Here is a 22,840-nt window from a genome sequence, read left to right on the forward strand (position 1 = left end):
AGAGCGGGAGCTGATATCCCAAGTAACACTTGAAGGGCGATTAGGGAAGGGTGTTACGGGCGTATTCCACCCACAAAAGTTGCTGGCTCCAGGTGGTGGGGTTGGCGGAGATGAGGCAATGAAGAGCCGTCTCCAAGTCCTGACTGGCTCGCTCCGACTGACCGTTAGATTAGGGGTGAAAACCAGAGGACAGGCTGTCCGGAGACCAAATGAGGGTGCAGAATGCCTTCCAGAACTGAGGACCACGATCGGAGACCATATCGACCGGAAGTCCATGGATATGGAAGAAGTGGTGCACCATGAGCTGAGCCATCTCCTTGGCTGAGGGTAACTTGGGAAGGGGAATAAAATGGGTGGATAGAAGACCTATCCACAACTGTCAGGATAGTGGTAATGCCATCTGATAGAGAAAGACCAGTAACAATGTCCAGAGAGATATGGGACGAGGGGCGGTGAGGAACAGGGAGTGGTTGAAGAAGGCCATCCGGAGCTTGCCGCGGAGTCTTATTTTGTGCACACACAGTGCAGGCGGCGACGAATGTGGAGACTTCAGGAACCATGGATGGCCGCCAAAAGCGCCTGATGACAGCCAGGGATATTATTCACACAATTGAATGATAATTATTTGTTATTATTTATTTCATGAATGTGGTCCAACTGTTTGCAAAAGTAGTGGTTCTCAGGATTTGAGAGCAACTTCCCCTGTCTCTGTAATGTCAAAGGATACTGGAGTGTGAATATCAAACAATGATTAAACCTCAGATCCACAAATGAGCTTTTAAAGCATGTCTGCAAGATATTTTAGACAGGCATAGATCAGGTGAGGTTAATAAATAATCCCAACCCCCTGAATATTTTGAGTAAGGTCAAGTATGGTAATTCATCACTGGATTGTGTATAATTGCAACCAGAAACTGCAAATATCTCAACATCCTTCCTAAATGAGTGGTGGGAGTGAATGGAAACTCAGGAATGTCACTATGAGGCTAAAGATTATTTTAAAATAGCTACAGTGTGTATTGGCTGAGCAGATAGAAAACTCTGCGTGGGATCAACACCATTGCATTCACTCCACATTACAGGCCTGAATGACAAAGTGAAAAGAAGTAAACCTATTCAAAAATAACTCATTCTAAAACATCCAATCGGGTTGCAACATGGCAAAGACAACATGGTAAATGTATTAACTTTTGTAACTAAATAAAAATGCTGTGGCAAATCCAACACAATACATCACAGAGTGAAACTCAAATTAAATCAAATTCAATTTTATTTGTCACATACACATGGTTGGCAGATGTTAATGTGAGTGTAGCGAAATGCTTGTGCTTCTAGTTCCTACAGTGCAGTAATAACCAACGAGTAATCTAACCTAACAATTTCACAACAACTACCTTATACACACACTGTAAAGGAATGAAAGAATATGTACATACAAATATATGGATGAGAGATGGTACAGAACGGCATAGGCAAGATGCAGTAGATGGTATTGAGTACAGTATATACATATGAGATGAGTGATGTAGGGTATGTAAACATTATATGAAGTGGCATTGTTTAAAGTGGCTAGTGATACATTTTGTACATCAATTTTTACATTATTAAAGTGGCTGGAGTTGAATCAGTACGTTGGCAGCAGCCACTCAATGTTTGTGGTGGCAGTTTTACAGTCTGATGACCTTGAGATAGAATCTGTTTTTCAGTCTCTCGATCCCTGCTTTGATGCACCTGTACTTACCTTAGCGGGGTGGAGATGTTGTTACCTACCCTCACCACCTGGGGGTGGCCCGTCAGGAAGTCCAGTACCCAGTTGCACAGGACGGGGTCGAGACCTAGGGTCTCAAGCTTGATGATGAGTTTGGAGGGTACTATGGTGTTAAATGCTGAGCTGTTGTCAATGAACAGCATTCTCACATAGGTATTCCTCATGTCCAGATGGGGTAGAGCAGTGTGCAGTGTGGTTGCGTCTTCTGTGGAGCTATTGGGGCTGTAAGCAAATTGGCGTGGGTCTAGGGTGTCAGGTAGGGTGGAGGTGATATGGTCCTTGACTAGTCTTTCAAAGCACTTCATGATGACGGAAGTGAGTGCTACGGGGGGGTAGTCGTTTAGCTCAGTTACCTTAGCTCTCTTAGGAACATGCAAATTGGTGGCCCTCTTGAAGCATTTGGGAACAGCAGACTGGGATAAGGATTGATTGAATATGTCCGTAAACACACCAGCCAGCTGGTCTACGCATGCTCTGAGGACACGGCTGGGGATGTCGTCTGGGCCTGCAGCCTTGCGAGGATTAACATGTTTAAATATTTTAATCACGTCGGCTGCAGTGAAGTAGAGTCCGCAGGTTTTGGTAGCGGGCCGTGGCACTGTATTGTCCTCAAAGCAAGCAAAGAAGTTGTTTAGTCTGTCTGGGAGCAAGACCTCCTGGTCCGCGACGTGGCTGGTTTTCATTTTGTAATCCGTGATTGACTGTAGACTCTGCCACATACCTCTTGTGGAGGGAATAGCTACCCTGAGCCGTTGAATTGCGACTCTACTTTGTTTCTATACTGACGCTGTAGCTTGTTTGATTGATTGCCTTGTGGAGGGAATAGCTAAAATATACACATTTTAAGGTAAAAGACACACCAGAATGGCTTTCCAAGAGGTGTTTAGTGTTCCTGATTGGTCAAGTTAGAGACAAGGTATGAATACTGCTATCTATCAATTATTCCCAACCAAATTGACTGAGCTTGAAAATTTAACAAACACCATGAGCTCCAAAAGGATTGGGACAGTGGCACGTTTGGTTGTTTTGGCTCTGTACTCTTGCACTTTGGATTTGAAATGATCCATGACTATGAGGTTAATGGGCAGACTGCCAGCTTTAATTTGAGGGTATTTTGTCACGACTTTCACCGAAGGTGGCTCCTCTCCCTGTTTGGGTGGCGCTTGGTGGTCGCCGGTCTACTAGCTGCCACCGATCCTTTTTCCTTTTCTTTTGGTTATGTCTGTTTTGTGTTTCACCTGGTTTCATTTTGGTTAACTAGGGGGATATTTCATCTCTCCATTTCCTTTGGGTTTTTGTGCGGGATTGTTTTCATTGACTGTCAGTTAGTTTTTGGTTGCGTTTTCTCTTGTTCATTTTTGAACAGGTGTTTTTTCCCTGGACTGTCTTAGTAGGGTTTGTAGCTGCTGTTGTAGTCCGGGGTCCTGTTATTTTGAACTTGTTTACCTCTTGAAACTAGGGGGCACTATTTTTATTTTTGGAAAAATAACGTTCCCAAAGTAAACCGCCTATTTCTCAGGACCAGATGCTAGAATATGCATATATATAATATGCAGCTCAGGATAGAAAACACTCTAAAGTTTCCAAATCTGTAAAAATATTGTCTGTGAGTATAACATAACTGATATTGCAGGTGAAGTCCTGAGAAAAATCAAATATCTGGGACAGGGGTACATTCGGCCCTCCACATCACCTGTCTCCTCGAGTTTCTTTTTTTGTGAAGATGAAGGAGGGAGGCCCGCGTCCGTGCATAGACTATAGAGGTATAAATTGCATCACAGTGGGGTTCAGTTACCGGCTACCTCTCATCGCAACGGCGGTGGAGTCATTCCACGGAGCACGCTTCTTCACAAAACTGAATCTTAGGTGCGCGTATAACTTTGTGCGAATCCAGGAGTGAGATTAGTGGGAAACCACGTTTAGTACCACATCTGGCCATTATGAGTACCTCGTCATGCCGTATGGGTTGAAAAAAGCACCAGCCATTTTCCAATCCTTTGTTGACGAGATTCTCAGGGACCTGCACGGGCAGGTGTAGTGGTTTACATCGATGACATACCGATCTATTCCGCCACATTCTCCGCGCATGTGTCTCTGGTTGCACAAGGAACTTGGACGACTGTTGGAGCGTGACCTGTCCGTCAAGGCCGAGAAATGTATGTTCTCCAAACAAGCCTGTCTCTTTCCTGGTTCTCAGTCAGTGTTAAGTTAACTCTTCTTGAACTGCACTGTTGGTTAAGGACTTGTAAGTAAGCATTTCACGGTAAGGTCAACACTTGTTGTATTCGGTGCATGTTTCCCACCCGTTATGCACGGGTTGTGTGATATCATCAGTCTTCAAGTTTTAAGACACAACAACACCGTGTGACATTATCAGGCCTATCTAAGGACCTTTTATTAGGCCCATATGTAAATATGTTAGATTAAAAATATATTTCAGCTGTTAGAGGTCACATTAGTTTATTTCAAATGTATTTAATCGTTACAATAACGAACGTTTCCAATATTGTTGCAATAATAAATACAGTATGCAATGGTCTTCATAAATACAAAAATCAATGCATGAAAACGTTGTTACATTTTCTATAGCCTAAAAATACCTAGCACATAATACATTATTCAGTATAAAATGTGTTTTACTTCGCAGAGTTGTAAAGTCACATAATAAATAAATAAAACATATATAAAAATAACCGTGTAAATAAATAGTTGAAAAAATAGAAGTATAAATAAATCATCTCTACACACACACGAGGCTCATTGGTTAGTCAATATTATTGTGACTAGTCTTAGCATGTGTGCCAGCACCACTTTCCTTATGCCTTCCCAGCCGCTTGCGCTGTATTCCTGCATGAACGAAACACACATGTAATATTTTAGAATATACACATGTTGTGTCATCACATATAAATGTATCCTTATTTGGTGAATGCACTCTCTTGGTAAGACAAATTGACATACCTCGCGTTTCAAGTAATTCTTCAGGAATTTGATGTGAAGGCTCATATTTTTGTTCACTCCTTTGTCAGATTTTGGTAGTGTAGCTCTTATAGCCTTTACCTGTTGGAACAAAATATAAGTCATTAATGTTATGTTATGATTCGTTTAAATCACATTATATGGCAATCTAAAAAATATAGGATAATGTTTGTCTTTTTGGCATTAATGTAAATAGAAAATCACAAATCACATAGACTTACACATTGGTCCAGCTCCGAGGTCTGGCGATGCAGGTCAATCATAAACTCGTCAACTACTTCCTGGTCCCAGAAAGAATCATAGTTATCACTTCTGTACAATTTCTCTATAGCGTTCAGAGTTTGCGAAATGAAGACAATCTTGTCGTCATCCTAGAAGAAGAGTGATTTGTATTAGTACATGCCTTATGAATATCAGAAAAGTATAGCAAATTTGGCATATTCGTTAATACCTAATTATATGGCCTACACTATGAGAAAAACGTTGAACCAAAACCCTTTTAAATAGTGTAGGATATGCATGTCTTACCTTGAAATGATCGACATGTCTGTATTCCTCGTAAGGGAAAGTGATCTGAGGTTCTCGAGAGACCACATGACCCTGAGATGCCAAAATATAGAATCAAATGATTGCAATATTATTATTGTATACATAAACGAGTAGCTGAATCAAATTTATTTTATTTTATTTTATTTTTTTATTTATTTCACCTTTATTTAACCAGGTAGGCTAGTTGAGAACAAGTTCTCATTTGCAACTGCGACCTGGCCAAGATAAAGCATAGCAGTGTGAACAGACAACACAGAGTTACACATGGAGTAAGCAATTAACAAGTCAATAACACAGTAGAAAAAAAATGGGCAGTCTATATACAATGTGTGCAAAAGGCATGAGGAGGTAGGCGAATAATACAATTTTGCAGATTAACACTGGGGTGATAAATGATCAGATGGTCAAGTACAGGTAGAGATATTGGTGTGCAAAAGAGCAGAAAAGTAAATAAATAAATAAAATAAAAAAACAGTATAAAAACAGTATGGGGATGAGGTAGGTGAAAATGGGTGGGCTATTTACCAATAGACTATGTACAGCTGCAGCGATCGGTTAGCTGCTCGGATAGCTGATGTTTGAAGTTGGTGAGGGAGATAAAAGTCTCCAACTTCAGCGATTTTTGCAGTTCATTCCAGTCACAGGCAGCAGAGTACTGGAACGAAAGGCGGCCAAATGAGGTGTTGGCTTTAGGGATGATCAGTGAGATACACCTGCTGGAGCGTGTGCTACGGATGGGTGTTGCCATCGTGACCAGTGAACTGAGATAAGGCGGAGCTTTACCTAGCATGGACTTGTAGATGACCTGGAGCCAGTGGGTCTGGCGACGAATATGTAGCGAGGGCCAGCCGACTAGAGCATACAAGTCGCAGTGGTGGGTGGTATAAGGTGCTTTGGTGACAAAACGGATGGCACTATGATAGACTGCATCCAGTTTGCTGAGTAGAGTGTTGGAAGCCATTTTGTAGATGACATCGCCGAAATCGAGGATCGGTAGGATAGTCAGTTTTACTAGGGTAAGCTTGGCGGCGTGAGTGAAGGAGGCTTTGTTGCGGAATAGAAAGCCGACTCTTGATTTGATTTTCGATTGGAGATGTTTGATGTGAGTCTGGAAGGAGAGTTTGCAGTCTAGCCAGACACCTAGGTACTTATAGATGTCCACATATTCAAGGTCGGAACCATCCAGGGTGGTGATGCTAGTCGGGCATGCAGGTGCAGGCAGCGATCGGTTGAAAAGCAAGCATTTGGTTTTACTCGCGTTTAAGAGCAGTTGGAGGCCACGGAAGGAGTGCTGTATGGCATTGAAGCTCGTTTGGAGGTTAGATAGCACAGTGTCCAATGACGGGCCAAAAGTATATAGAATGGTGTCGTCTGCGTAGAGGTGGATCAGGGAATCGCCCGCAGCAAGAGCAACATCATTGATATATACAGAGAAAAGAGTCGGCCCGAGAATTGAACCCTGTGGCACCCCCATAGAGACTGCCAGAGGACCGGACAGCATGCCCTCCGATTTGACACACTGAACTCTGTCTGCAAAGTAATTGGTGAACCAGGCAAGGCAGTCATCCGAGAAACCGAGGCTATTGAGTCTGCCGATAAGAATATGGTGATTGACAGAGTCGAAAGCCTTGGCGAGGTCGATGAAGACGGCTGCACAGTACTGTCTTTTATCGATAGCGGTTATGATATCGTTTAGTACCTTGAGCGTGGCTGAGGTGCACCCGTGACCGGCTCGGAAACCAGATTGCACAGCGGAGAAGGTACGGTGGGATTCGAGATGGTCAGTGACCTGTTTGTTGACTTGGCTTTCGAAGACCTTAGATAGGCAGGGCAGGATGGATATAGGTCTATAGCAGTTTGGGTCCAGGGTGTCTCCCCTTTGAAGAGGGGGATGACTGCGGCAGCTTTCAATCCTTGGGGATCTCAGACGATATGAAAGAGAGGTTGAACAGGCTGGTAATAGGGGTTGCGACAATGGCGGCAGATAGTTTCAGAAATAGAGGGTCCAGATTGTCAAGCCCAGCTGATTTGTACGGGTCTAGGTTTTGCAGCTCTTTCAGAACATCTGCTATCTGGATTTGGGTAAAGGAGAACCTGGAGAGGCTTGGGCGAGGAGCTGCGGGGGGCGGAGCTGTTGGCCGAGGTTGGAGTAGCCAGGCGGAAGGCATGGCCAGCCGTTGAGAAGTGCTTATTGAAGCTTTCGATAATCGTGGATTTATCGGTGGAGACCGTGTTACCTAGCCTCAGTGCAGTGGGCAGCTGGGAGGAGGTACTCTTGTTCTCCATGGACTTCACAGTGTCCCAGAACTTTTTGGAGTTGGAGCTACAGGATGCAAACTTCTGCCTGAAGAAGCTGGCCTTAGCTTTCCTGACTGACTGCGTGTATTGGTTCCTGACTTCCTGAACAGTTGCATATCACGGGGCTATTCGATGCTATTGCAGTCCGCCACAGGATGTTTTTGTGCTGGTCGAGGGCAGTCAGGTCTGGAGTGAACCAAGGGCTGTATCTGTTCTTGGTTCTGCATTTTTTGAACGGAGCATGCTTATCTAAAATGGTGAGGAAGTTACTTTTAAAGAATGACCAGGCATCCTCAACTAACGGGATGAGGTCAATGTCCTTCCAGGATACCCGGGCCAGGTCGATTAGAAAGGCCTGCTCACAGAAGTGTTTTAGGAGCGTTTGACAGTGATGAGGGGTGGTCGTTGACTGCGGCTCCGTGGCGGATACAGGCAATGAGGCAGTGATCGCTGAGATCCTGGTTGAAGACAGCGGAGGTGTATTTGGAGGGCCAGTTGGTCAGGATGACGTCTATGAGGGTGCCCTTGTTTACAGAGTTAGGGTTGTACCTGGTGGGTTCCTTGATGATTTGAGTGAGATTGAGGGCATCTAGCTTACATTGTAGGACTGCCGGGGGTGTTAAGCATATCCCAGTTTAGGTCACCTAACAGAACAAACTCTGAAGCTAGATGGGGGGCGATCAATTCACAAATGGTGTCCAGGGCACAGCTGGGAGCTGAGGGTGGCCGGTAGCAGGCAGCAACAGTGAGAGACTTATTTCTGGAGAGGGTAATTTTCAAAATTAGTAGTTCGAACTTTTTGGGTATGGACCTGGAAAGTATGACGTTACTTTGCAGGCTATCTCTGCAGTAGACTGCAACTCCGCCCCCTTTGGTAGTTCTATCTTGACGGAAGATGTTATAGTTGGGTATGGAAATCTCTGAATTTTTGGTGGCCTTCCTGAGCCAGGAATGAAACACAGCAGCACATTAAATGTTGAATAGATGACAACTGCTCAATGACCAGGAACAAGTAAATAAACATTACAGTATCCTACCATTTCCCGAAGCACCGTTATGGTGTTGTTGCTGAACACTTGGAACATGCTCCGAGACTTAGGAAGTGTCCTCATCCAAGTGCATCCGAAGGTTTTATGCCAGGTGCAAATCGTCAGGATCAAGCACATCCAAAAGCTTATTGAACCCATTTTATCGTAGGTCTACTGTAGTTCGCTGTCTGTTCGCTATCAACCGAGGTGCAAAATTAGGCAGACTTCCGAAAGACAGCCTATACTTTGTATAATTCCGGAAAAAAATAAGTTTTACTCAAAGGACAACGAGATAAAGTGTTCTTCCTGATCGATCCTCTTCTCGAAATCCAGAGTTCTGTCATGCTGCAATCTGTGTCGATATTTTATACAAAGATTTTGAAAGGTGTTCCGAAATTGAAAGGTGGAAGTCCCGGTAGACAGGCGCTTTCATACCTGACAGTATATTTTTCGGCCTGGAGACAACGCACGGAAAGGACAGGTGCATCCCTCGAAGACTTGTTCAATTCTTCACTGAATTGTTATTTTATTTTGAAATATTGGATTACCAACCAGGAACATGTTTTGGATTAAAAACATTGACTTATGAATCCATTTTAGTCAGACGACAGCGTAAATTAATGTGCATTTCTTTTCAAACATTTCGTTGTCCTTTCACTTCGGAAACAATTGCGTTTAAATATCGTCTTCGCAAACGCATCACCTTTTCATTTACACAGGGAAACTATGGTATCCAACTACGTTGGAACCACTTGCTTAAAGGGTAAACGTGGTTTCTGGACCTCAACTTCCTTTTTAAAGATACAGATCAACGTTGTATGGGTTATATCAACTACACACTCAACATTACTATATTTCATTTTAGAAACGGGTTTTAGTGATCTTATTGAATTTCGTATACGAGCTCCTTTCTGCACCCGGTTTTCAGAATAAGACACTGGTAGCCTATGCAGTGCACAGGCAGTATATACCTTGACAATACTGCTTACCTTGACATTAGTGCTTAAATTGGAGACGCTATTTCGGGTGCTTTTGAATCTGGGCCTACACCCACTTGTGAGTCAAATATGTCTATCACGTAAATCATTTGTCAAAGTATTCCGTATTCGTGTGTTTTTATTGGACTTTTATCCAGATATGTGAGTTGATGTTACCTCTGCATCTATTATCTTTCCACTGTAGAGACTGAAGAGTAACAGCACGGTTAGCGATTGCTATACTCCATTGAACTAACATTCAGAATGTGGAGTTATAATTATGTTGCATGATATCCAGTAAATATGTACTTGCTAGAAGTAATAACTATCTGAATCAACAATGTTTTACAGTGATATGATGATGTCTGAAAGGGCGGGAAAGTATGGCTGGAATTCAGAGTATTGTAAAGGAGTTTATTGTTTTTCATTGAAGATGATGTTTGATATGCAATTGTTAGTAGGAATAACATCTCATTTAGTATAACATTTAAACGAAAAAGTCGTATTTCAAGGTTGCATCACACCACAGAATTTTAATAAATTGCTAGCACGTTTTCAACCAATGTTTGTATCTTAATTTAAATATCATAGCCTACATGGAAATCCTTTGCAACACGGATAAATAACATAAACCTATGAAGCTTACAGTGGTACATTTAATTTAATCAAAATGACATGTTTTGCAGAAATTAACTAAAAGTAATGCTACTCTCACACGTGTGTTCTTGGCAGTTTTGATTTCTTGTAAAAATCCCTCGGCCCATTATCATTTCCACCTCTGGGATACAGCCTCTTGGTCTCCTCTCCTATGCCACACATAATACACATATCTCAATAAAATAACTAAATGTATGAATGAATTAAGCTCCAATAATCCATTTCCATCTAGAATAAATAAATTGTGCTATCACAGTATGCTAAAGCCTATATTCAGAGACATATTTCTAAATATGTCTGCCTGTGGCTAGAGCGTTGGACTAGTAATCGGAAGGTTGCAAGTTCAAATCCCCGAGCTGACAAGGTACAAATCTGTTGTTCTGCCCCTGAACAGGCAGTTAACCCACTGTTCCTAGGCCGTCATTGAAAATAAGAATTTGTTCTTAACTGACTTGCCTAGTTAAATAAAGGTAAAATAAAATAAAATAAAATAAATAAAAATATTAGGTCAATTTGTAACATTCCTCCACCTTGCAAAGCTGTTGACGACATTTTGCGTTCTTGTCTTCTGTGTGTATATACACATTGCGCTTCACGCAATGTATTTTCAACACAGTAGCCTATCCATTTGTACTTCAATTTTATATTTATTGAGTAGGGTTGATAGCCTACAGTATAAGCATACTTTTTTAAACATCCCTTCTCTCAAGGGATGGAACGTGTAACTATTTGCATACCTACTCTGTTTCAGAAAGAAGAACATGATTATAATAGTTGACTCCACACAGCTGCTCCAATGCAGTTATCTTAATATACTACATGTAGCATCCATGGCATTTCATTATTTATTGTAAAACATAGTGACATTGGAGTATAAAAAGTTAAATCTATTGTTAAGAGCTAGATACAATGCCATGAAGGTGTTTTCCTTGCAGTTTCTATAGGCCAAATAAAATAACATGAACAATGACTGCTCAGTGCTCACTGTCAGCGAGCTACTATACAGATTAAAGTCCTTTGTTATTTTGTATGACTGCAGGTGGGACAGGGTCATGACTAGAAGGGATCCAGCTTTGGCCAAGTTAACGTCAATTTGGATTTTTCGTAGCAGGTTTAACCGAAATTACGCAGCAGGTTAGGATAATTAACGTAGCAGGTTAGGATTATTAGGTTCAATTTAGGAAAAGAGTTAGGAAAAACTTTGTACATTCATTTGACAATTAGGAACCCTTATAGCCATGACCGTGGGCCAGCCTCTGTCTCGGCAGATGACGGTGACAGATGACAGATCTCGGTGATTACACACCATAGTCGCTTTCACTTTCGAAAACCAACGTTTTTAAATATTACTGCATTTCGTCATCTATCTTTCTCAGCAGGTACAACATTGTTTGCGTGCTAGGCTAGCTCACTCAACATTATTAGTACATGCTTATTGCATGTTCTGTTAATAGCAGCCAATGGGTGGTGTTCAAAGTAGGCCTACATTTTGAAAAATGCATGCAAGGCTTGAGGTTAAGGTTAATCCACTTGTCCATCAGACAAGGAGGTGACTGAAAATGTTGTGTTGTTACATAAAAAATAAAATGCATTATTATTCCCATACCATTATTAGAGAGAAACATGCACATTATGCTACCCTCCACCTATTGGCTACTTAGCTTATTCAAGACAGTCTCAAAATACAACACTGCCCCTTTAAGGAATACAAAAATCTCTGAACCTGACTGGCTTATCAAAGATGGATAGAAATGCACACATTTTGTGCTCTTGTAGGAAGCAACCACTCCCCCATTGTTGACCAGACATTAGCTAAAACTGGGATAATCACTCAATAACTAGCAAAGAATGTGAACAAATGTACACAGGTGGCTACATGCATCTCTCACGTCGATATCAAAGCAAGCGCATTTACCCCAGTTCAAAGTGAACGGCTCAGATCCATGTATGGCAATGGCTTTTTGCAAATATGTCTAATGCAGCTCTGATTGGTTATGGTGCACTGGTCTGCGTAGTGTATGGTCCTGCGTCGTGCCTGTCAATACAATAGATTCATACTCCAATGCGCTCTGCCTACAAGAAAATCTCTTGCACAGTTAGTTTTGCATGCTAAGTCTTGTATAGTTCGTTTTGTTTCGGTATGTTACATTGAAGTGGCTAATACTCCGTTGTTTCGAGCATTCCCACAGTAGAGTGAAACGCTGGTAGTGGTAACTAAAAGGGACAATTCTAGAAAGTTGACTGATGTTCAATCTAGTGCTTATCTGCGCAGGCTGATATTTCTTCTGTTCAGCAGCCCGAGGGGGAACATTGCTTGTACGTTAATAACCTATCCAAGCCTTTCAGATCTATATGTGTGTAGTGGGTAGGGGTTGTTTCTGGACAGGACCGCCATTTCCACCTGCCCTTTCCCCCCTAATGGAATTCAACCCACCGCTGTGCCTTGTCTGACTTACAAATCTATAGTTGGAATCTACTGTATGTAATATTCCCTATTTCTACATCTCTCCACTGCTAAACCATTGGTTTGTTCGTCAAGTGCTTCATAATCGTTGTCACAGGGGGGTTAAAAGATGGGTGTTTGACTCATTTATTTCAATGTCCGACATATGTGTAATATAAATCATTCAAACAACTTATTATTCACGAGTGTGATAAAAAAAAATCATTTCTTCAACAACATTTTATATATATATATATATATATATATATACAGTCTTCACCTTATGGATTTGGGTCGACCGGAGGTGCCTGTCCTACACTGCAGATACATCCTCCTCCTCCAGTCCAGTGTTGCTCCTTAGCTAGTCCAAGTATGTGTTCTCTGGCCTTCCCCGTCTGCTGACACCTTGCTGTGGCTGCCAGATGATTAGTTCACTAAAGCTGTTTTTAGTTAGGCTATGGAATACATTTAATTTCTATTCCCAGTATTTCATGTACCCCAAATGTCCACCAGAGGGAAACACTATTTAACATTTTAGTGTGAATCCCACTAAAGTGTGAAGCTCTAAATCAAAACATCACTTTGGACCTTTGTTTAATAATGACACAACACAAACATTATGGAAAGTGGTAAAATATTTATTTAAAAAAAAACTAATAATAATAACAATATTAAGCAATAAAAAATATGTATAATAATGTTTTATTCTTTTGGACATTATATTTAGAGATGCCCCCACCCTCACAGTAATCAACATGTAAAATACACTCAGTGGTCAGTTTATTAGGTACACCAATCCTGACTGCCATCAGAATGATGCAAAAAGAACCGGGATTCATCGGACCAAGCAACCTTTTTCCACTTCTCAATTGTCCAGTTTTGGTGATTGCTTTCCCAGTGGAGCCGCTTCTTCTTGTTTTTAGCTGGTAGGAGTAGGACTCATTTTCGTCTGTTGCAATAAACCATCCATGTCAAGTGTCCACAAATTGTTATTTCTGAGATGCCATTCTGCACGCCACTGTTATACTGCGTCATTATGTGGTGGAAATTTAAAATTCATGACATACTATAGTGTTTAATTCGAATTACTATGCTGTTTCTATTCGAGAATTGTCCATTGTTATACGTTAGAATTTTGCTGATACAGGCTAGTCTTATGTGACTTAGTCATAAGTGTGTGTGTACAGATAAAAAGCCGTTTAGGTGATTGTTTTCACAATCTACAGGAACTTAGATGTGTGGAAACATGCAGAAAGGAACAGACATCACTGGCAACGTCAGCTGTCTTAATCTGAACAGACAAGTTAAATCAGCTTTAACACCATGTTCTGTCCCTCTTTCCACCAATCTGCTAAACTGCCATTTAGACAAAACAGGTTGTACTTTTTCTTTTAGAGTAGAGAGACAACTCTGTTTGTTGGGCTTTCCTAATGATGCACTGATTGAATGGATGTTATTGATTGCTTCATTTTTGCAAATCTTAAAAAACAGTTGTTTGAAAGAATCTGCAGTCTCTCTTCCTATAGAATTTTTCTAACAATTTGGCGACAAAGATGGGATGACTAACTCCGCTTGCTGATTGCTCCCGGGGAAACCGAGGTTAAACTATGCGCATTGGCTGCGTTAGATGTGGCTCAGGGAGCCCCACACTTCGACTAAGCGAAGCAGGATAGGGACCCGCTCAGACCTGCAGGGAGCTTCAGTGAGTTGATATGCCTTTCAGAACAGACAAAATAAATTATGGGTGAGACTGATTTTCTTTTGAACATCATGGCATAATGCTATGTTAGGCTCTGCTGGCAGCAGGCAACATTTTCACGAAAATAAGAAAAGCAACCAAATTAAATCATTTACCTTTGAAGAACTTGAGATGCTTTCACTCAGGAGACTCCCAGTTAGATAGCAAATGTTCCTTTTTTCCAAAAATGTTATTTTTGTAGGCGAAATAGCTCCCGTTTGTTCATCATGCTTGACTGAGAAATCGACCCTAAAATGCCACAACTATAACGCCAAACTTTTTTCAAAATTTGCTCCATAATATCGACAGAAACACGGCAAACGTTGTTTAGGATCCATCCTCAAGGTGTTTTTAACAAATATATTCGATAATATATCCGTCGAGGCAGTTGGTTTCTCATAAGAAGCGATTGGAAAAATGGCTACCTCAGTATTTTACGCAAGGTTTTCTGCGGGAGACACCATGTGACCACATGCCATATATGGTCCCTTACAGCCATTCTAAAAAGACGTCATAATGCTGTAGACACCTTGGGGAAAACTCATTCGTAGCTCATTCACAGCCATATAAGGAGTCATTGGCATGAGGCGGTTTCAAAAAATGCGGCACTTCCTGGTAAGATTTTGAACGCTGGATGTTGACTTGATCAGTCCAATCAAAGCTACGGTAAATATAACGTGATATTAACGTCATCTTATCTGTGGCCAATGACATTGAGCCTTCTTGGATGGGCACTTCTAATGTAACTCTATGGCAGCACCTGTTAGCAATTTATGTTATTCTTCAATAACACAAAATCCAAAGCAAATCAGGGGGAGAAAATTTGTTTTTTTTCAGAAAGGATATATCAACAATATGTTATTCTTGAAGGTGGATGTTCAGCTTTTCCCCACCGAACATAGGAACAGGATGCCTTTTATAACCCCGCCCGAGCCTGGGGTTGACGAATCAGAAGTCCTTGCAGTACAACTTGGCCAATGGCAAAATAAAGTCTCTTGTCCCCGACTCAATGTACAGACCAATGACAACGTGGCTCAGGAGTGACATTCCACAGATTCTGAACAGACGTTGAACTGAAACCCAACTCCAATTAACAATTCGCTTTTGAACATTAGTACTCTACTTGTGTTTTGTCCTCTCATTCTCTGTGTTGTGTATTTATCTTCAAATGATTCTTGAATTTTCGAGCTCTCCATGTAGATTTTGCGGTGACGTAGTGTCCCCATGAGTGACAGAACACTGAGACAATCAAGGCGCAACTAGAGAATATTACCAACCCCTATGCTCAGCATTTTCTGATGGCTGCCCCACCACCACAGAAAGCACTGAGCTTGTCTGAAACACCTGCATTTTGGGGATGCCTTACTCAAGAGACCATGTTTGTGTGCAGCTTTATTAACTCAAAGATGTTTTTAATACATTGTTTGCAAACTGATAAGTGACACATCATACAAAAATGACAAGCAAAACAGGAAACGACAACAAAAACAAAACTATATTTTCTGCTAAAGAGGTGGGGAATAAAACAGGTGGGGCTCTGAGTATTATACCATACAATATAAACACACATACACACCATTCTAGATGTTAAATAATAACCACATACCATTATACAAATGGATAAACAGTATATATCTACAATAACTCTATTCTATCCAGGAATTCCAAGTCTTATGAAAGGACTGTGTGCTGCCACATTGGCCTATTTAATACACACTTTGTCTAATGTCATACAAGAATTACTGAGGTAATCCATTTAAAAAGTTCTATATATATGTATATGACTAAGCTATATAAATTATTATTATTTATTTTCTTGCCCACCAGCACCCTGCCTTGTTCAGGGGACTAAACTATTATCCATTAAAAGTATTGCTTGTTTTTTGTCTCTTTTTCCATTTTGTCTTTCCATGTCTTTTTCTTATTTCTCCTCCAATCATAGTAAGACATGCAGGTGTTTAATACATTGGACAGACTTTATAAATAAACATCCCACAATGTCAAGTTCCTGGTCCCCCAAATGTTCCTCTACTCCTCACCCAGATCTCCACACCTCCTTCAGCCCACAGCCCCAGTGTGATTACCACACATAAAACAAACAGGAAAAACATGAACAGCAACACTCACAATGTACAAAAACATATATAAAATAAGTTACATAAAGAAACAAAAGCATACAAGCATACATAAACTGAAAGTAGTTATTATCATGTGACTGATCAGCAACAAGTTTAATGTGCATCCCCTATGATGGTTATATAAGATATTATAAATCCACACTCATTGGTTTCAGACAAGAACGAAATTTGGACAATTTATACAAAATTTTATTTCACATTTCATTATTATTTTGTCACTGGTTTTTATAGTAGACCGGCAATACAGTTCAGTTCAACACAGGTACAAAAGGGAAATACAAAATATAAATGATAAATTATTCAAATAAAAAACAATAATTGATGGATTTAAATATGATAAATAGACTGACAGGGTCCCACATGATTGTATTCATGCTTTATAAACTGGTAAGGGCGTAGCTTCTGAAATGAGTCTGGATGATCAGTACATCTGTGCTTCAAGGATATCCAATCTTTGCAGATGACGTTTTGTCTCTTTCCCGATGAACTCTCACGCCTGTGCACTGTAGTTCTGAAAAACACAGAACATTTGAAATATTAGTGGGGTGAACTTTCTCTGCGAAGTAATGACAATTTTGTCTTGAACAACAAAGAAAGAAAGAAAGAAAGAAAGAAAGAAAGAAAGAAAGAAAGAACTGGTGCAGTACGTATTAAGCTTCTCAGAGACGTAGTGATGATTTAGGATCAGTTTTGTCTTCCAGATCACTATAAATAAGTACAGAGACCTGATACTAGATCAGAATTTCTCTGAGATGCTTGATACATATGTAGATAATAAATTGTGACATTATCACATCATTAGCTAGTATCTCAAATTATTGTAACTTACCTGGCTTGAAAATACGTTTGTGGTGATGTTGTGGATTCATTTGACACTTGCTAGCTTCTGGCTGAGTTTTCCACATCAGTTTTCTCTAAAACTAGCATGAGCAAGTAGTTAGTAGAAGGAGAGTGAATGAAGATTATATAGTGAGCAGCTCCCTCTGCTGGACAAAACAAGCACAACGCGATTGAGACGTCAACCGCTAGACTCTGCTGTCCGGTCTTTGTTGCCACGTAAAATATTACAGTCAGTTTTTAACGGGGACGTCTGGTCACCTTATATTTTGGGGACAACAGTGTTAGAGAGGATGGATGCTTAGAAATCATGTATGGGGACATTAGGTAAGCAGTGTTAGAGAAGAGAAGATTTGGATGTTAGATATCCTAAATTGCGGTATTACAATTTTTTCCAACTGCTTACACACGTTTTCAAAACTGTCTCCTTTTTTTTCAAATCTCTACACACAATTTCCAAAACTGCACACACAAAATGCAAAATGCCTCACATCTCCTTCAAAATTACATAAACACATGTAGGAATGAAGCATTTGCATCAAATGGCAAACACTGCTTTCATAATCGTACATTTTTGGATATACCATGTAAACACTGTTGTTCTAAATCTAAAGCTCTTTGATCTTTCATAGGCTTATATCTTGTTACGGATACAGTTATCCTGTGTGTGTGTATCCTGTGTGTGTTTCTTTTCTCTCCTTCTCCCCTCACAGGTGAAAACCATCACTCCCCAATCAGTCAACAATCAATCATCAATCAGAAGACACACCTCCTCCTACTTCCTACCCTATCACAGTTCCTTCCCCATGGTTTAAAAACCCCATCATTTGTTTGCTCTAGAGCTCAATCTCAAGCTCAATCTCTAGCGCAATCTCTCTGTAAATGCCATGTCTGTAGGTCTCTGTGTTTCACTCTCGCTTTGTGTGGTAACCTCTCTTTTGTTTAAGCACCTCCATAGCACTTTGTCATCACCTGTGAGTATTGTTTTTGGTTATGGTGTTTGTTTGTTGCTGGTGGGAAAAGGGGGAAACCAAGACAAGTCGCCCATGGGCATACACTACCCGTAGGTGAACTTTGTTAAATACACTAGTTAGAACTGGGCGGACCACCCACTGTATTTTTGGTTAGTTAGTTAGCTGTTGTTAAAGTAGGCTAGTCTAGCTTAGGGGTGTTTTGGATGCTTATTGTTTCTTTCCTTGGGTCCAGCTCAGCCCCTTTTCCTGCTCCCCCCATTACCTTGTGTTTATAAATAAACCTAGAGTTTGACGGTAGATTTCTGTTGTCGTGGTTATTTCGTGCACACTTTTACTTTGTCACAATAATAATTTGCATGAGTTATGTTACGGGTCTCATTACCATCCCCCCCTAGATTGTCGGGCCAAAAGGGATTCGTAACAATCTACATTTCAATACAATGTTCTACAGTGAAAGTAATCTGCTGAGAGGGGTAACAAGTACACTGTAAACACCAATGCAATGTAGAAACAGAAAATATTTATTAGGCCAAACATTACTGTTGTATACAGTAGCATACAACAAAACCATAAACATATGTAAACCAAAAGCATATTCTTTAGAATACAGTAAAGAACACAATTGTGTGTGTGGGGTCCCGGGGGGGGGGGCAGTCCAGGAATTGGTAGAGGGGGGGGCAGTCACCAGTGCTAAGCTACGCTTCATCTCTTCTCCGGCCTGGGTCTGGCCACAATACTTCGTCCACATCACAAGATACGTTTTCTCTTTCCAAACATCGAGTGAAGTATCTCCTAGCATGGCGTATCCAACCTTGGACAGAGGCAACCTCTATATCCCCACATGCGTCCTCCATTGCCTGGAGAAGCGGCATGCGGGCATAGGGTTGGCGATCATACACTTTCCAGTGCCAGGCTGAGAAGAATTCCTCTATGGGATTTAGAAAAGGTGAATATGGGGGTAGGTACAAAACTATACAAAATTGTGGATGGATGGCAAACCAGTTTTGGACCAGAACAGCCCGGTGAAAACTAATATTGGCCCATAAAACCACAAATCTAGCAGGCTCCTGATCTGGATCAGGGACAAGCATTGTGTAAATTGCATCCAGAAAAGTGAGCATATGGCCGGTGTTGTACGGACCCAGTGTGGCATTGTGATGGAGGACCCCGTTTTGAGTGATGGCAGCACACATAGTTATATTACCCCCACGCTGTCCAGGGACATTGGTAATTGCCCTCTGTCCTATTACATTTCTTCCGCGGCGCCTGGTTTTGGTGAGGTTGAAGCCAACCTCATCCACATAAATAAATTAATGGCGAATTACATGGGCATCCAGCTCCAATACTCTCTGTAACAGACAAAATAATATACAGATGAGTAAATATGGTATATCTGAAGTACTGGAAGTAGTGTTGCATACATACCTCTACAAAGTCATGTCGCATATTCTTGACTCTGTCAGAGTTTCTCTCAAATGGCACCTTGTAAAGTTGTTTCATCGTCACTCGGTGCCTTTGGAGGATGCGTTGTATGGTCGACAGGCTTACAGCATTGATGTTGTTAAGTATGGTGTCATTATTCAAGATATGCTCTCTAATCTCTCAAATCCTAATTGCATTGTTGGCCAAAACCTTATTTATAATTGCAGTCTCTTGTACATCTGTAAACAAGCGTCCTCGTCCTCCATGATGTCTTTGCCTTTCCACTCTGTACAGAATTCAAACACAGTATGTGTTCAGCATAGGAACTGTAAACAATGTACAAAAAAATGTAGTACCGCATGATAACCAACCTCTTTCATTCAATGCAGTGCAGTAAATGGATGGCTTAGAGTTACAAATGTTTATGCAATACTATGCAGTCACACGTATTTTACAGTACATTACTGTAATGCTAAAATAGTCATTAGATAGTTGCATACCCGTTCTCATTTCTGAAGGTTCGTATTATGGACGCCACTGTAAATCGACTCATGGTCAAACCGTGGTTGATCACATGATCAACAAGTGTTGCCCTAATCTCATCAGAGATGGCTCTCCTTCCTTCTCTTCTTTGCCCTCGTCCTCTTCTTCCTCTTTCTTTCCCCCCTCTCCTCTTGCTCTCTGTCCATTGTTGGCATCCATTGTTCAAAACAGGTAATCTGACCTTTGACCTATTTATAGGCCTATACTACAGTAAAGCAGTGATTGGTTAGTGATCAGTTAAGCTATTAGTGTTTGCACATGTGAGTGGTGTGTGTGTGACCCGGTGAATAAGTGTAGCATATTGATTGGTTGTGTTTGGAAAAGGAAAGCAAGTAACTTCCTGTTAGATTTGTCACGCCTTGGTCTTAGTATTTTGTGTTTTCTTTAATTATTTGTTCAGGCCAGGGTGTGACATGGGGTTTATTGTTGTATTTCGTATTGGGGTTTTGTAGTTATTGGGATTGCGGCTGAGTAGGGGTGTTGTATGGGCTTGGCTGCCTGAGGCGGTTCTCAATCAGAGTCAGGTGATTCTCGTTGTCTCTGATTGGGAACCGTATTTAGGTAGCCTGAGTTTCGCTTTGTATTTCGTGGGTGATTGTTCCTGTCTCTGTGTAGTTTCACCAGATAGGCTGTAATTAGGTTTCACGTTCCGTTTGTTGTTTTTGTATTTGTATAGTTATTTCATGTGTCACTTTGTTCATTAAAGTCATGAGTAACCACCACGCTGCATTTCGGTCCGACTCTCTTTCTACAAATGAAGAACGCCGTTACAAGATTTTTGTGTTTTAGGTAGAGAATTGTGTGTAGTGTTTTGAAAAAAGTGTTTTATGCAATTGACAACTGAGTCAGGCTGAGAAATAACGTATGGTTTTGGATATTTGGTGTGTAGTTTTGCACTTTGAGTGAGCGGTTTCAAAAATCGTGTGACATGAAAAGATTTTGTGTGTAAGCAGTTGGAAAAAACTGTCATGTGCTTTAAAATGAGGTTGAATACATTGGTAGATTAAATGAAATCCAATTGTATTTGTTGTACACAGTTTACAGCATGTATAGAAGGTGCAGTAAAATTATTACTTGCTGGGCTCAACATTATTATTACATGCCTATTGCATGTATAAGTAATATGTAATGAGCTATTCGGTTGCCTAGGTCATCTCTCCTCATTCACCTGGTTAAAAATACAATGCTGTCTGCTTTTGGTCAAATATGGCAATCACGACTCAGGATATGACCCAGATGCAGACACAGGAGGTGGATGGTTCAGTTCTTAGATAATTTATTATAACACGGGGAAACAGGCAAAGGGCAGGTCGAGGACAGGCAGAGGTTCGTAAGCAGATCAGATTCCGACAGGTACAGGACAGCAGGCAGGCTCAGGGTAGGCACAACAGTCAGTAATACACGGCAGCATCAATCAGGGACAGAACGGCAGGCAGGCTCAGGGTATGCACAACAATCAGTAATACACGGCAGCGTCAATCAGGGACAGAACGGCAGGAAGGCTCAGGGTATGCACAGCAGTCAGTAATACGGATGACTGCCTTGCCTGGTTCACCAATTACTTTGCAGACAGAGTTCAGTGTGTCAAATCGGAGGGCATGCTGTCCGGTCCTCTGGCAGTCTCTATGGGGGTGCCACAGGGTTCAATTCTCGGGCCGACTCTTTTCTCTGTATATATCAATGATGTTGCTCTTGCTGTGGGCGATTCCCTGATCCACCTCTACGCAGACGACACCATTCTATATACTTCCGGCCCGTCCTTGGACACTGTGCTATCTAACCTCCAAACGAGCTTCAATGCCATACAACACTCTTTCCGTGGCCTCCAACTGCTCGTAAACGCTAGTAAAACCAAATGCATGCTTTTCAATAGTTCGTTGCCTGCACCCGCACGCCTGACCAGCATCACCACCCTGGATGGTTCCGACCTTGAATATGTGGACATCTATAAGTACCTAGGTGTCTGGCTAGACTGTAAACTCTCCTTCCAGACTCATATCAAACATCTCCAATCGAAAATCAAATCAAGAGTCGGCTTTCTATTCCGCAACAAAGCCTCCTTCACTCACGCCGCCAAACTTACCCTAGTAAAACTGACTATCCTACCGATCCTCGACATCGGTGATGTCATCTACAAAATTGCTTCCAACACTCTACTCAGCAAACTGGATGCAGTTCATAACAGTGCCATCCGTTTTGTCACTAAAGCACCTTATTCCACCCACCCACCACTGGCCCTTGCTACATATTCGTTGCCAGACCCACTGGCTCCAGGTCATCTACAAGTCCATGCTAGGTAAAGCTCCGCCTTATCTCAGTTCACTGGTCACGATGGCAACACCCACCCGTAACAAGCGCTCCAGCAGTTGTATCTCACTGATCATCCCTAAAGCCAACACCTCATTTGGCCGCCTTTCGTTCCAGTTCTCTGCTGTCTGTGACTGGAACGAATTGCAAAAATCGCTGAAGTTGGAGACTTTTATCTCCCT

At 41.4% G+C, this 22,840-nt stretch overlaps 1 protein-coding gene across 1 annotated transcript; it reads right to left on the reverse strand.

Moving 5' to 3' along the window:
* Positions 1–4,133: 4,133 nt before the first annotated feature.
* LOC135564935 (interferon a3-like) lies at positions 4,134–8,941 on the reverse strand. Its single transcript, XM_065011014.1, has 5 exons — positions 8,632–8,941; positions 5,276–5,347; positions 4,969–5,118; positions 4,730–4,828; positions 4,134–4,615 (listed from the first exon to the last, which is right to left on the reverse strand). The coding sequence occupies exons 1-5, from the start codon at positions 8,779–8,781 to the stop codon at positions 4,526–4,528; spliced, it is 561 nt and encodes a 186-aa protein (XP_064867086.1). The 5' UTR covers positions 8,782–8,941; the 3' UTR covers positions 4,134–4,525.
* Between the last annotated feature and the right edge of the window lie 13,899 nt (positions 8,942–22,840).

Source organism: Oncorhynchus nerka, linkage group LG26, assembly GCF_034236695.1.
Source record: "Oncorhynchus nerka isolate Pitt River linkage group LG26, Oner_Uvic_2.0, whole genome shotgun sequence".
Lineage (NCBI taxonomy): Eukaryota > Metazoa > Chordata > Actinopteri > Salmoniformes > Salmonidae > Oncorhynchus > Oncorhynchus nerka.

Excerpts from the sequence above, each read along its gene's own strand:
- LOC135564935 (XM_065011014.1), bottom strand. The coding sequence starts at position 8,781 with ATGGGTTCAATAAGCTTTTGGATGTGCTTGATCCTGACGATTTGCACC. Across the intron at positions 5,119-5,275 it reads GACATGTCGATCATTTCAAG|GATGACGACAAGATTGTCTT; the intron begins GTAAGACATGCA and ends CTCTTCTTCTAG. Across the intron at positions 4,616-4,729 it reads AGAATTACTTGAAACGCGAG|GAATACAGCGCAAGCGGCTG; the intron begins GTATGTCAATTT and ends TCGTTCATGCAG.